Source organism: Moschus berezovskii, chromosome 5 (assembly GCF_049115385.1).
Source record: "Moschus berezovskii isolate FMDL1 chromosome 5, NW_MosBer_1.0, whole genome shotgun sequence".
In the NCBI taxonomy this organism is placed as follows: Eukaryota; Metazoa; Chordata; class Mammalia; order Artiodactyla; family Moschidae; genus Moschus; species Moschus berezovskii.
Genome location: NC_142464.1, coordinates 114,594,518 through 114,609,473, shown reverse-complemented (window position 1 = coordinate 114,609,473; position 14,956 = coordinate 114,594,518). Strand labels below are relative to the sequence as shown.

General features: G+C 46.0%; 1 protein-coding gene across 3 annotated transcripts in view; it reads left to right on the top strand.

The window, feature by feature from the left end:
* SLC2A9 (solute carrier family 2 member 9) overlaps nt 1–14,956 on the top strand; it is a 292,047-nt gene that overhangs the window by 71,240 nt on the left and 205,851 nt on the right. For all 3 annotated transcript variants that reach the window (XM_088836486.1, XM_088836485.1, XM_088836484.1), the window contains exon 5: nt 7,000–7,124. In XM_088836486.1, the coding sequence (XP_088692612.1) occupies nt 7,000–7,124 (125 nt within the window). The remainder of the gene's footprint in view (nt 1–6,999; nt 7,125–14,956) is intronic.

The following is a 14,956-nucleotide window of genomic DNA, read 5'->3' as shown; positions in this document are numbered from 1 at the left end:
GGAAATTGCTGGAGTATTTTGTGATCTGACTCACATTTTGAAAGGCTTGCTCTTAATCAGTGGATTCAGGGAGGCTGCATAGGAACATCCTGCCATAAGCCAGGTGAAGTGATTTATTTTGCACTTGGTTTGTCATGAGACACAGTGAGAAATGGTGAGAATTGTTGGCATTCTAGAAATAGTTTGGGAGTAGAGAAAACAAGCCCTGCTCATGGACTACGTGGGAAGCAAGAGAGAAATAAAAAATAATGCTAACATTTCTGCCTTGAACAATCACAAGGAGCAAGGATTGCATTGGTTTTTTAATAATGTTTTTTAAATTTTATATTGGAGCATAGCTGATTATCAATTTTGTGTTAGTTTCAGGTGTTCAGCAAAGTGAATCAGTTATACATACACATGTATCTATTCTTTTTCAAGTTCTTTTCCTATATAGGTTATTACAGAATATTGAGCATTTGCTTTTTGAGGTAGGGAAACCCTTGAGAAGAACAAGGTTTTGGGTGTGGGGGGGAGAAACAATACTGGAAACTCAGTTTTAGGTATAGTATGTTTGAACTGTCTGATAGCCCTTCCAGTGGAGATGTCAAGTGCACAATTAGATTTGTGAGTCTCGCACTCCAGAGTGCCCAGAACTCAGATGTAAATCTAGATGTCGTCAGTACAAAGGTGACACTTAAAGCCAGGAGATAAGACAAGATTACATAGGAGGTACAGAAGATCATGGCATCCAGTCCCATCACTTCACAGCAAATAGATGGGGAAGAAAACGGAAAATGTGACTGACTTTATTTTCTTCGGCTACAAAATCACTGCAGACGGTGACTGCAGTCGTGAACTTAAAAGACGCTTGCTCTTTGGAAGAAAAGCTATGACAAACCTGGACAGTATATTAAATAGCAGAGACCTCACTTTGCCAACAAAGGTCTGTCTAGTCAAAGCTAGACAGTAGTCATATATGGATGTGAGAGTTGGACTATAAAGAAAGCTGAGCACCGAAGATTTGATGCTTTTGAACTGTGGTGTTGGAGAAGACTCTTGAGAGTCCCTTGGACAGCAAGGAGATCAAACCAGTCAATTCTAAAGGAAATCAACCCTGAGTATTCATTGGAAGGACTGATGCTGAAGCTGAAGCTCCAGTACTTCGGCCACCTGATGCAAAGAGCTGACTCATTGGAAAAGACCCTGATGCTGGGAAAGATTGAGGGTGAAAGGAGAAGCAGGTGGCAGAGGATGAGATGATTAGATAGCATCATGGACTCAATGGACGTGAGTTTGAGCCAACTCCAGGAAATGGTGAAGGACAGGGAAGCATGGCGTGCTGCAGTTCATGGGGTCACAAAGAGCTGGACACGACTGAGCCACTGAACAACAACAAGGTAGAGACCAAAGGAATAGCTGAGCCTGGAGCCTCCAGTATTCAGAGGTTGGGGAGATGTTAAGGATCACCCAGCGAGGTAGGAGCAGTCTTACCATTGAATGAGATCTACAACGTGAGGGAAAAGAGATGGTGATCAACCAGGTCCAACACGGCCAAGGAACGAAGACCAGCCTGAGTTCTGGGTGCTGAACTGAGCAGCTCGGAAGTGGCTGGTTGTCTTGACAGGAGCTGTGTCAAGCGCACAAAGGAGTAGACAGCCATGGGAGTGGGTTTAGGAGAGAAAGAGCAAGAAGGACTGGAGACAGTGAGTGCAGACCACTTTTTAAAATTAATTTATTTTTTAATTGAAGGATCTTTTTGAGGAGTTTTACCATGAAGGGGAGCATAGACAATGGTGTGGTGGATGGGGGAAGAGGTAGGATCAGGAGCATTTTTTGTGTTTTGTTTTAAGATGGGAGCTGCAGCAGCACGTTAATGAGATGTTCCAGCAAGGAGGGGGAAATGGACAGTCAGGACCAAGGGGTGAAACTTGCTGAAGCTATAACCTTGAGCAGGTCAGAGCGGGTGGGGAACTAGCAGGTCATTGGAGGGACTGGTTTCAGGTAAGAGTGGAGACTCTTCATCCATAGAAACAGGAGGGAAGACAGAGCTTACGGGCACAGATGCCTGTAGGTTGAACCACGTGGAAGGAACATGTAGACTGTCTCTTCTGAATGATTCTGCTTTCTTGGTGGACTTGAAAGCAAGGTCACCAGCTGAGGAATGGGACAAGGGGATTAAAAGAGAGAAGATGCTTGAAATCGTCCCCAGGAGACCAGGAGACTGAGCGAAACTGGGACTCTAGGATGATCGGTAGGGGCTGAAAGGCCATTTGAGTTGGGTGGTCATTAGTTTCAGGTGAGACCAGGCAACATAATTCAATGTTTTGGTTTTTTTATCCCAGCCAAGATGAACTTTGTATACATGTGCAAGATAGACTGAGATCTAAGTAGGGTTGGAGTTTTCTCAGAAACACAGAATGAAGGAGAAGAGTAATTGGATCAAGGAATGGAGGGTGTGTGAATGTTTAAAATGATGCACCTTGAAATTCAAGCTGGATAAGCAAGAACAGATGGACATGAGGAGGCTGGCAGATGGTAGAGGCTAGATCCCATCTTGGCTTATAGGCTTGGTCAGCTAAAGAGTTTGTTGGAAGGGTAAGTGGTAGGATCCAGGATCTCCAGAATTCCCCCCATTTCACTAGGGATTAATGAAAAGTACTTTCCAAATCCAAACTGAAATCGTACTCCCTGTATCTCCTGATCATGGTCGTGTGCATCAAGGTAAAGTACAGCATAGTGGAAGGCAGCTCTCACACTGCCCCTGAACCCCCTCTTGTCTAGGCTGAATGTCCTCAGTCCCTTTGACCATTTCTCAAGGATATGGCTTCCAAACTCCTCATTACCCCTTTTTGCCAAGAGCTGATGGTTTGGGCTGCTCTGAGGAGATTCTACATCACTGGAGAAGCTCAAGGCACTGAACCAGGTGGACGCAGTTGGGGGTCCCGGGGACAGTGGGATTCTGCTCTCAGAAACGGCATGGTGCTGGTCCTTTTGTTCTGTTGCATGTTCATCCCTGGGAAAAATATGGAAACACAATAATTAAAATCCCGTCTCTGAATGCTAGTGAGTCAGCGTTGTGAATTATCTGCAAATAAGGTTTCTCTCCTCATTGGGACATTGTCATGCTGGGGGTTATTTTGGGAAGGAAATCATTAATATGATAAACTCACTTAGAGGGTGTGCAGCCCAATTTGCAAATGTTTCAAGTCAGACCTGAATGTGATTTTAACATCCCTCGCATGGCACAAAATGCACCATTCTATCCAATGCAAGAGCTCAGACCCAAGCCCTGGGAGGCATCCATGGCTCCTCTTCTTCTCTCCACTTCTGTCCAACTCATCCATATTTTAGGTTCTGAATACCAGTTTCCAGTGTCTGTGGCCAGGGTGGGGGTATTCCCTACATCATCAAGACATTCTCCAGACACCAGCTGTCTGTTCTTTAATTCAACTCCATTCTGACACTATCTACCCAGGGATGGTATTACAATATCAAGGGATCAGTCCCACCAGACTCCCCCTCTGCCAGTTCAGAAACCAGTCCCAGGCCCAGGTTGTCACCTGAGCTTCTGACCATCTGGCTCTGGCCTGGAGGTGCCGAAGACCCCCTGCCTTGGCTTTCAGGTTAAGGGTTTAGTCTCGCAAGAATTCCCCTCCCCTGTTCCAACTTCAGATGCTAGCAGCGAGTCATGGTTGCCAACTATGCTTCTGACTCAGTCTCCAGCCCCTCTCCTCTCTCTGTAGGTCGGGATGGGATTGAAAGTTTCAATCTTCTAATCACATGGTTGACTCCACCAGCAACCATCCCCACCTCCTTATTTCCTTTCTAAAATCACTGGCTGTAAGTCAGAGCTTCGAAGGATCCCCCTCTTAGGGTTTTATTAATTTCTAGAGCAGCTCACAGAACCTACAGGAACATTTTCCTTAGTAGATCACTGGTTTATTACGGAAGGATATAACTGGGACCAGCCAGATGATAAAGAAGCACGGGACAAGGGATGGGGAAGGGGGCGGAGCTTCCATGCTCACTCTGAATGCACCACTCTCCCCAAATCTATTCGTGGTCATCAGCCTGGAAGCTGCCCAAACCTTGTCCTTTTGGGGTTTATGGAAGCTTCATTACATAGGCATAGTTGTTTAAGTCATTGGCCATGGATGTTTGAATTCAATCTCCAGCCCCTCTCCTCTCTCTGGAGGTCAGGATGGGATTGAAAGTTACAACATTCTAGTCACATGATTGGCTCCACTGGCAACCATCCCACCCCATCCTTAGTTCTGTTCCAAAAGTCACCTCACTGACATTAGCTCACCTGTGGGCTTGTTATGAATAGCACAACATTGATTTCATTGTTCTGGCTCTGAAGCAATTTCAGGAAATGAGATCTAGTGGCGAAATATTATAACAAAAGATGCCCCCATGGTTCTTATCACTTGGGAAATTCCAAGGGTTTGGGGCACTGTGAGCTGGAAACCAGGGATGAAGACTGCATATTTTTGTTACTATAAATCACAACATCACTATCAACAAATTCCATCAATTCTGCCTTCAAAACACACCAAGATCTAGCCATGGCTCACTCCCTCCACCATCCTGATCCAAATCCCTGTGAGCACTTGCCCGATCTATTGCAGTATTCCCCGTTGGCCTCCCTGACCCCACACTTACCCCTGCATCCCATGGTCAACATAGAAGATGGAACGATCTTATTAAAATCATGCCATGCCTCTCCTCTCCTTTGAAACTTCAAAGGCTGCGCTTCTTACTCAGATAGAAACCCAAGTTGTCATGGTGGCTTGCGGACCCCTTACAAGCTCCCCTCCATACCTTCTACTACTTGCTCTCTGGGTCTCCTCTGCTTCCAGCCACACTGGCCTCACTCACGTTGCTGAAACAGTCTACGTCTGGCTCATCTCTGCCATGACTGCTGTTCCCCAGGGTCCGAACAGCTCGTCTTCTCCTTCTTCAGATCACCCACTTTCTTCAGTCTGTGCTCGGGCGTTCACTCCTTGGCAAGGCCCTCCCGGGCCACTCCGCATGAAATTGCACCCCCTCCCTGCTCTCGTGTTTTCTACAACATTTCTCACCAGCTGATAGGCTCCATGTGTTTTATTTCTACTAGTTTATTAAAAGGATCATAAAAGCAGGGACTTGGCCACACTCATGGCTGTGTGCCAGAACATAGAATGATGCTCAGCACCCAGTCCAGCTTCAAACATGTGTTGAGCGAATAAATGTCAGCTGAATGAAAAAAAGACTGTTGAAAGAATGAGTGGATCTGAGTATATGTGGTAGCCACCATTGCAAACTGCTTAGTATCCTGGATTCTGGAATGCCAAATATCCCACTGAATAGCTTGTGACCTTGTAGAAAGAAAGAAAGAAAGTGAAAGTTGTTCAGTCATGTCCAACTCTGCGAATCCATGGTCCATGGAATTCTCCAGGCCAGAATACTGGAGTGGGTAGCTGCTCCCTTCTCCAGAGGATCTTCCCCACCCAGGAATCAAACCGGGGTCTCCTGCATTATAGGCAGATTCTTTACCAACTGAGCTATCAGGGAAGCCCTATGTGACCTTGATCAAATCTTAGTTTCTAGATCTGTTTCTTCATGTGGGAAATACAATAGTAAGTCACCTAACTTACAGAGTCTTCAATGAGTGTGAAGGACTTAGTGCCTGGCACAGCATAAGGACCCTATGAATGTTAGCTATCATCGTGGTTTGTTTATTTTACCTTATTGAGTCTCCGAATACGTTCCAGGTGATATCCTAGGCACTTTGCATAAATCATTCTCATAGAATCCTTACAAGATAGACATCATTATATTCATTCTACAGGGGAGTAAGTCAAGTCAAGACTGAGAGAGTAAGAAATCTTTCCAAAGTTGTTCAATCAGTATGAGCTGTCCAAGCAGGAACATTACTGGAGGTGGATTCAGGAGAACAGCAGCTCTGCAGCCCACAGATGTGGAAGCTAAAGTGAGATGCATGGCAGATCAGAGCTGGGCCATGTGGGGCAAGCAGGGTCCACGTGACTTAACTCCTAAATTCATTCCTTCATTTATGCAGCAAATATATGTGGGTCACCTGCCTGTGTCAGGAGCTGGTGTGGTTGCTGGGGATCCAGTGATAAGACAAAGCCTCTGCCCCCTAGTGCTTACATTCTAGTCCAGGAAGATGGACAGCTAGCATAAAACAAGTAATAGGAGGATGGTTTCCTGTAATGCTGGGGCTGTGGAGCGGCTAGAACAGGGTAAGAGGATGGGCTGTGCAACTGGGGAAAGCAGTCCTGTCAAAGGGTTTAGCGAGGCTTTAGTGAGATGCTTCCCTCGTAGCTCAGTTGGTAAAGAATCTACCCACAATGCGAGAGACTTGGGTTTGATCCCTGGGTTGGGAAGATCCCCTGGAGAAGGGAAAAACTACCCACTCCAGTATTCTGGCTTGGAGAATTCCATGGACTATACAGTTGCAAAGAGTAGGACCAGACCGAGAGACCTTCACTTTCACTTCCTTTTAGAGAGATAGAATGACCCCATTGGATCAGAGACCACTTCTGAAGACTTTAGCCACCTCGGGAGGCTCCCTTCCAAGCCTCTGAGGTGTCAATACCACAGGATAGCACACCCACTTCAGAGCTCCCCCTTTAGACATCTCCACCCCCTGACACTTGCTTAACCAATTCCCTGTGTTAAATTCTCTCTGTTTAACTATAGTGGTTTTCATTTTCCTATCTGACCTCTAACTCATGGATTATAAGACACATTTTTGACTTTGTAATGTTAAATGAAGGTCTTAGAACCAATGTAATAAAATGCTACACTAGGGAAATCTGCAGAGGGTCAGGGCTGGCAGTGCCTTCAGAGGTGACCTAATCAACCCCAGTGATGAGCCCAGAGGAAGGAAATGCTTTACTCAGGGTCACACGGCCAAAAGTGGTGGTGGGTCCATTGGGGAGTCTGGACCCAGCTCCTGGAATGGACAGGCCAGTGGCAGCCTCATCAAATCTTATCTTTTTCTTCCAGGAGAAACACTTTGCTGGTCAACAATGGGTTTGGGATTTCTGCCGCGTTGCTGATGGCCTGTTCTCTCCCAGCTGGAGCCTTGGAAATGCTCATCGTGGGACGTTTCATCATGGGCGTGGATGGAGGTGAGACTTCATCGTGTCAGGGGAGGAGGCAGTAACACATTCCTCGGGTGGGGGTGTGTGTATCAAAATGTGATGGGTATTTTGTGGTTGTCACATGACTGGGTCCCTACTGATACTGAATTGTCAAAGACCGAGGATGCAAGATGGTTTCCCAGGTGGTGCTAGTGATAAAGAACCCACCTGCCAATGCAGGAGATGCAGGAGACATGGGTTCGATCCCTGGGTCAGGAAGATTTCCCGGAGGAGAACATGGCAACCCACTCGTGGATTCTTGCCTGGAGAACCCCATGGACAGAGGAGCCTGGCGGGCTGTAGTCCATACGATCGCAAACAGTCAGACACAACTGAAGCAACTTAGCACGCATGAGGATTCGAGGCATGGAGTGGGACAGCCCCATGGGATGGACCACCCACCCACGATGCCCGTCTCATGGAGATGTGTTGACTGGGATGATCCCAAACCAATACCAAAGATGGGGATGGTTTTCTGCACATCCTGTGTTCTGTTTGTCATCTTCACCATAAAATTCATAACCCAAGAGGTCTGTGGGTTTTTATGTCAGGGAGTTTCTATGAGGGTTGCTTCCTGTCTGGACCTCTGACTCACTCATTCTTTCTTTTATGCTGCAAGCATTTGCAGAGCACATGCTGTGCCTGGTGTTCCCTGCTGGGGACACAGTGGTGCACAGGACACCCCCGGCCCCGCACCTGGAGCTTACGTTCTGGTGGGGGCACAGACACGTAACTAGACGTATAAGGCAGACAGTGGCAAGCCCTAGGAGGAAAATGAAGCAGAGCAGGGGGATAGCGAAGGCTATTTTAAATAGGATTTAGGGAAGGCCGCTCAGAAAAGGAAATAAATGAGCAGAGACCAGATGAACCACGGGAGGGAAGTAGTGAAGACTGGGAGAACTGTGTTCCTGGCAGAGAAGAGGGCAGTGGCTCTGAAGAAGAAATGTGCTTGGCGAGTTCAAGGGAGAGGCAGGAGGCCAGTGTGGTGGAGCCTGGTGAGTCAGGAGCGGGGGTGTAGATGAGCTGAAGTCAGGGAATGGGTGAGGTCACACAGGACCTTGTAGGTCATGGTGAGGACAGCGGATATGTGCTGAGTGGGACAGAAAGTCAGGGAGGGTTGAGAGGAATGTGACCTGAGTTGGTTTGTGTTTTAATAAGATTCCTTCTGCTTCTGTGTAGAGAGAAAGGGTAAGGAGGGGCAGGAGTGGAGTGGAGGACTAGCCGTCCAGGGATGAGAGCTCTGGGTAGGAAAAGATGGCAGCGGAAGAGGCAGTGAGATGTGACCTGATTCTGTCTGCAGGGTGTGACAGTAGGAGTTCAGTTCAGTTCAGTTCAGTTCAGTCGCTCAGTCGTGTCCGACTCTCCGCGACCCCATGAATCACAGCACGCCAGGCCTCCCTGTCCATCACCAACTCCCGGAGTTCACTCAAACTCATGTCCACAGAGTCAGTGATGCCAGAGACTCAACATCTATTGTTGAAACTAAGAAGACAACCTTGGTTTCCTTCTAAATCCATAGATCTTTTAGGCCTTTGTGGGAAGGTCACAAGCTTTAGGATGAGAAACCCCTGGGTTTGGATCTCAGGTTTGCCATTTGCCGATTACTGGTTTGTTTGTTTGTTTTTGATGCTTCTCATGCATTTTAATTAGCGTGTTGATTTATTGAAAGTCTGCTGCTAAGTCACTTCAGTCGTGTCCAACTCTGTGCGACCCCATAGACAGCAGCCCACCAGGCTCCCCCTCCCTGGGATTCTCCAGGCAAGAACACTGGAGTGGGTTGCCATTTCCTTCTCCAATGCATGAAAGTGAAGTCGCTCAGTCGTGTCTAACTCTTAGCGACCCCATGGACTGCAGCCCACCAGGATCCTCCATCCATTGGGTTTTCCAGGCAAGAGTACTGGAGTGGGTTGCCACTGCCTTCTCCGAAATTCTATCTTGTGTTATTTAGATCTTCATGTAGTCCTTAAACTGACTTTAGATGTGTCAGTGGGCATTCATAGGTATAACTAATTATCCAAAATTGATGGGTAAGAGGCTAGTTTTAACAGCAGATTATACTCAAACACATACATCCAACAAGGCACAGCAAATCTGACTGTGCTGATACTGAATACTTCTGACCCTCACTTTCCCCGTTTGTAAAATGGCTTCCCAGGTGGCACTAACGGTAAAAGAACCTCCTGCTAATGCACGTAGGTGTAAGAGATGTGGGTTCAATCCCTGGGTGGGGAAGATCCCCTGGAAGAGGAAATGGCAACCCACTCCAGTATTCTTGCCTGGAGAAACCCATGGACCAAGAAGCCTGGTGGGCTATTGTCCATAGGGTCTCAAAGAGTCAAGACATGACTGAAGCAACTTAGCATGCAAAATGGAGACAGAAGTAGCTACTTTGGAGGACCATGAAAAGGCTGACGTGATGATAGACAGACACATAGATGGATATTGGGTTGGCCAAAAACTTTGTTCGAATTTCCCATACCACCTTATGGAAAAACCCAAATGAATATCTTGGCCAACCCAATAGATAGATAGAAAGGTAGACAGATAGATAAAAAGGGATTCCCTAGTGACTCAGACTGGAAACAATCTGCCCGCAATACAGGAGACCCAAATTTGATCCCTGGATCAAGATCCCCTGAGAAGGGAATGGTGACCCACTCCTGTATTCTTGCCTGGAAAATCCCATGGACAGAGGAACCTGGTGGGCTACAGTCCATGGGGTCACAAAAGAGTCAGACACAACTGAGGGACTAATACTTTCACTTTTCACAGATCAATAAACTGCCTGATGCAGCTGGAACCCAGTATGAACTGGTTAAGGGCTAATGCCCTTCCTTGTCCTCCTCTTATAAGCTGAGGGCAGCAGGCGTTATGAGTGACGTGAATGATAAAGCAGGAAAGTGAGGAGCCTGATAGGAGGTCAGGGAGGAAGATACTGCATTTACCTTTGTTGTTCTGCTGGCGGGAAATAATTCAGGATTGTACAATAATCTCAACTCTCAGTCCTCCATCTTGGCGTTAAAGTAGAAGGGAGAAACCCATAGAAAGAATGTTAACTGGAGAGAATCCTGGCTGGGGGCAGAGATTTCTAACTGACCAATAGGTTCACGGACACCTTCACCTTTGATGTGCTACTAACACTGAAAGGCTGTTATTTTTTTTTTTTCCAACAGCCCTGGTTTATTCACCATGATGGACCAGATGCTGGGCATAAAACAAGCTTCAATAAGTTTGAAAAGACTGAAATCGTATAACTCCATTCTCTGACCACAATGTAATTAAATAAGAAATCACAAACAAAATTTAGGAAACTCCCCCTCTAAATTTGGAAAATGATAAAAGCACACCTCTAAATATGACATGAGTCAAAGAGGAAGTTATGAGGGAAACTTAAAATACTTTTTATGGAATGATCTTGAAAATATAGCATATCACACTTTGCTGGATGCAGTTAGAGGAGAAGGTATGGATATTATATTAGAAAAGAACAGGATTTGGTAAGCTAACATCCTTTGGGATAAATTTAGCCTGTAGACTGTTTTTTTAAAGATAATTTTATTTATTTATTTTTGGCTGTGCTGGGTCTTCGTTGCTGCGTGCAGGCTTTCTCTAGTCTCAGAGAGCAGGGAATGCTCTTCAGTACGTGGACTCGGTAGTTCTGTGCACGGACTTGACATGTTCTCCGCATGTGAAATCCTCCCAGACCAGGGATCAAACCCACGTCCCCTGCGTTGGTAGGCAGATTCTTATCCACTGTACCACCAGGAAAGTCCCTGTAGACTGTATTTAATGGCCTGTGAGCCAGAGGGTATTATCCTAAATGAAATAAGTCAGACAGAGAAAGACAAATACTGTATGTTTTCACTTATTGGAATCTAACAAACAAAAGGAATGAACAAATGTACCTGTGCATGCATGCTAAGTTGCTTCAGTTGTGTCCAACCAAACAAACGTAACAAAACAGAAATAGATTCGTAGATACAGAGAAAGACGGGTGGCTGCCAGAGGAGGGGAGGTGGGAGAATTGGGCAAAATAGGTGAGTCAGATTAAGAGGTATAAACTCCCAGTTATCAAATAAAAAGTCACGGGATGGAATGTACATCACAGAGGGTATAGTCAGTGCTGTTGTAACAACTCTGTATGATGACGGATCGTAAATTGACTCTGCCGTGATCATTTTGTGATGTATAAAGATATTGAATCACTATGATGCCTGGTCACCGGAAACTAATGTAATGTTGTAGGTCAACTGTAGGTTAATGAAAGGCTGTTTTGTTGTCATTTTGCACGTGAGGACCCTGAGGCCCAGAGACGTGAGACAGTAAAGTGATTACGGTGAAGGCTGTGAATTAAGATGGCCTGGATTCTGACACTTAACGAGGTTAATTTCACCACCTTGTCTGTATCACTTAGGTTTTACTGCAATAAAAGAAAAAAAAAAAAAAACAGAACCATAATGGTTTAAGGCAATAGGCATTTTGCTGAGCTTACAGTTCCGAGGGTCCCTGGGGCTGTTCTGACTGGGCGGCTCTGCTGGGCTCTCTCTCTCTCTCTCTGAGGTTGGCTGCAGGCTGGTCCATGGCTGGATGATCTTGGATGTTCTCATGCACTTGTTTGGTGGCCTGCAGGTGGGCTCATCTTGGGATCCCAAGGGCTGGCTCATTTCTGCTCCATGTGGTCTCACATCCCTAAATAGTGTGGTGAAGCCTCTTCCAGGGAGATTTTTTTGGGTTCCAGTGAGCAGCAAGAGGGCCACGTCCCATCTTCAAGCACTTGTCAAGTCTGCTTGGACACACTTGCTAGAGTCCCACTGGCCAAGGTGAGTGCCATGGCCAGGTGCAGAGTCAGGGTGAGAGGCGTCCAACCACCCAAGGATGCAGACACAGGGAACATGGATGGCAGCAGTCTGCCTTCCTGTCTTAGCCTCTTTCTCTCATATGCAAAAGGACAAAGTACTCCTAAACCTTCCTTACTAGGGAATGTAAAATTTAATGGTGAGCCGTGTGTGCACAGTGAGTACATTCCAGGCCCTGTTACCTCCCCACAACACCAGTAATGGTATCATTGCCATTATTGTTGCTGTTATCGTTTTTATTCTGTTAACAAGATAGTCATGTACAGATGTGAGAGAAGGCTGAGTGCTGAAGAATTGGTGCTTTTGAACTGTGGTGTTGGAGAAGACTCTTGAGAGTTCCTTGGACTGCAAGGAGATCCAATCAGTCCATCCTAAAGGAGATCAGTCCTGGGTGTTCATTCTTTGGAAGGACTGATGTTGAAACTGAAACTCCAGTACTTTGGCCACCTGATAGGAAGAGCCAACTCATTGGAAAAGACCCCGAGACTGGGAAAGATTGAAGGCAGGAGAAGAAGGGGGTGACAGAGGATGAGATGGTTGGATAGCATCACCGACTTGACGGACAAGAGTTACAGCAAATTCTGGGGGACAGTGAAGGATAGCAAAGCCTGGCAAGTTGCAGTCCATGGGGTCGCAGTCAGACATGCCTGAGTGAATGAACAACAAGATACAGATCCAGGGTTCGGACAGATGGTCTGGTATTGAAGTCCCTGCCTGCTCAGGAGGAAGGGTGGTGAGATGGGAGCATCTGAAAGTCCTTTCCTGATGGAGTCCCCTGAAGCCTGTCTTCCTGGACGTTTTGCATTTTATCCACTTAGCCTCTGGCCTGCTACTTTGCCTGTCTAGCTAGTCTGGTAGAGCTGACACTTACTCATTACACAAACTGGATGGTCTCTGAATTTCCTTAATTAAAAATAAGCTGGATTCGAAGAGAGATGCCATTTTTTATAAAACCACATATTCAAGACAAACATCTTTTAGCCTTCTTGTCCTGTGAACTTTTTCCAAAAGCAGTAGAAAAATGTAAAATCAAGAAGTGGGTTGGGGTAAACACACTCTTTCTGACTCCTGGAACATGGCCTGTTGCTGCTGAACCAAGATGTGGAAGCTGCATGTCATTTATTCTCACCAGTTCAGTTCAGTTCAGTTCAGTCGCTCAGCTGTGTCTGACTCTTTGCGACCCCATGAATCGCAGCACACCAGACCTCCTTGTCTATCACTAACTCCCGAAGTTCACTCAAACTCATGTTCATCAAGTCGGTGATGACATCCAGCCATCTCATCCTCTGTTGTCCCCTTCTCCTCCTGCCCCCAATCCCTCCCAGCATCAGTCTTTTCCAATGAGTCAACTCTTCACATGAGGTGGCCAAAGTACTGGAGTTTCAGCTTTAACATCAGTCCTTCCAATGAACTCCCAGGATTGATCTCCTTTAGAATGGACTGGTTGGATCTCCTTGCAGTCCAAGGGACTCTCAGGAGTCTTCTCCAGCACCACGGTTCAAAAGCATCAATTCTTCAATGCTCAGCTTTCTTCACAGTCCAACACTCACATCCATAAATGACCACTGGAAAAACCATAGCCTTGACTAGATGGACCTTTGTTGGCAAAGTAATGTCTCTGCTTTTTTAATGTATTATCTAGATTGGTCATAACTTTCCTTCCAAGGAGTAAGTGTCTTTTAATTTCATGGCTTCAATCACCATCTGCAGTGATTTTGGAGCCCCAAAAAATAAAGTCTGACACTGTTTCCACTGTTTCCCCATCTATTTCCCATGAAGTGATGGGACCAGATGCCATGATCTTAGTTTTCTGAATGTTGAGTTTTAAGCCAACTTTTTCACTCTCCTTTTTCACTTTCCTCAAGAGGCTTTTTAGTTCCTCTTCACTTTCTGCCATAAGGGTGGTGTCATCTGCATATCTGAAGTTATTGATATTTCTGCTGGCAATCTTGATTCTAGCTTGTGCTTCCTCTAGCCCAGTGTTCCTCATGATGTATTCTGCATATAAGTTAAATAAGCAGGGTGACAAAATACAGCCTTGATGTACTCCTTTTCCTATTTGGAACCAGTCTGTTGTTCCATGTCCAGTTCTAACTGATGTTTCCTGACCTGCATACAGGTTTCTCAAGAGGCAGGTCAGGTGGTCTGGTATTCCCATCTCTTTCAGAATTTTCCAGGGTTTACCCTCTCAAAGCAGAGACAGGAATATAAGGGCACTTAAGGTGAGGCAGCGGGTCAGAAAGAAAAGAAAATTGCTGGTCATGAGATGAGTTGCTCTCCTGCTCAAAATAAAAAATTTAAAGCCAAATGAGAAGCCCGGAGGATTTTCAGGAGGTTGTGCTGCTCTAACCGGGTTCTCAGAGGGAATATTTGGAACCATCGCAGAAAATGTCAGACACCTGCCTAAAGTGTCCTATTTCCAGAAGGCCTGGAACAAAAATAAACACATTATTTTGACACTGAAACAAACACAGTGCAGCATGGATTGGAGGCTGAATCCATGCAGATTGTAAAGTCGAAATCAGGTTGCAAATGTGTTTGTGGAAGATTGTGGTGGACAGACTCCTTCCACCAACTTCCCAGGGCTGCCCACACTCCCAGAGGTGCAAGTCCACATCTGCTGCATTAAGAACTCTCCAGGGGACTGCCCTGGTGGTCCAGTGGCTAAGGCTCCTAACTCCCAATGCAGGGAGCCCAGGTTCAATCTCTGGTCAGGGAACTAGATCCACAAGTCACAACTAAGAGTTTGCATGCCACAACTAAAGATCCTGTGTGCTTGCCACTAGGACCTGGCACAGCCAAAAAAATAAATATTTAAAAAAAAATAATCTAAGTATAAGTGGATCTACACGGTTCAAACCCATGTTGTTCAAGGGTCCACTGTAAATACTGAACAAGATAATTTTCAAAAAGCACTAGGTTCCATGAGGAACAGAAGACTGGACATCAGAGTGATGGGGAGGG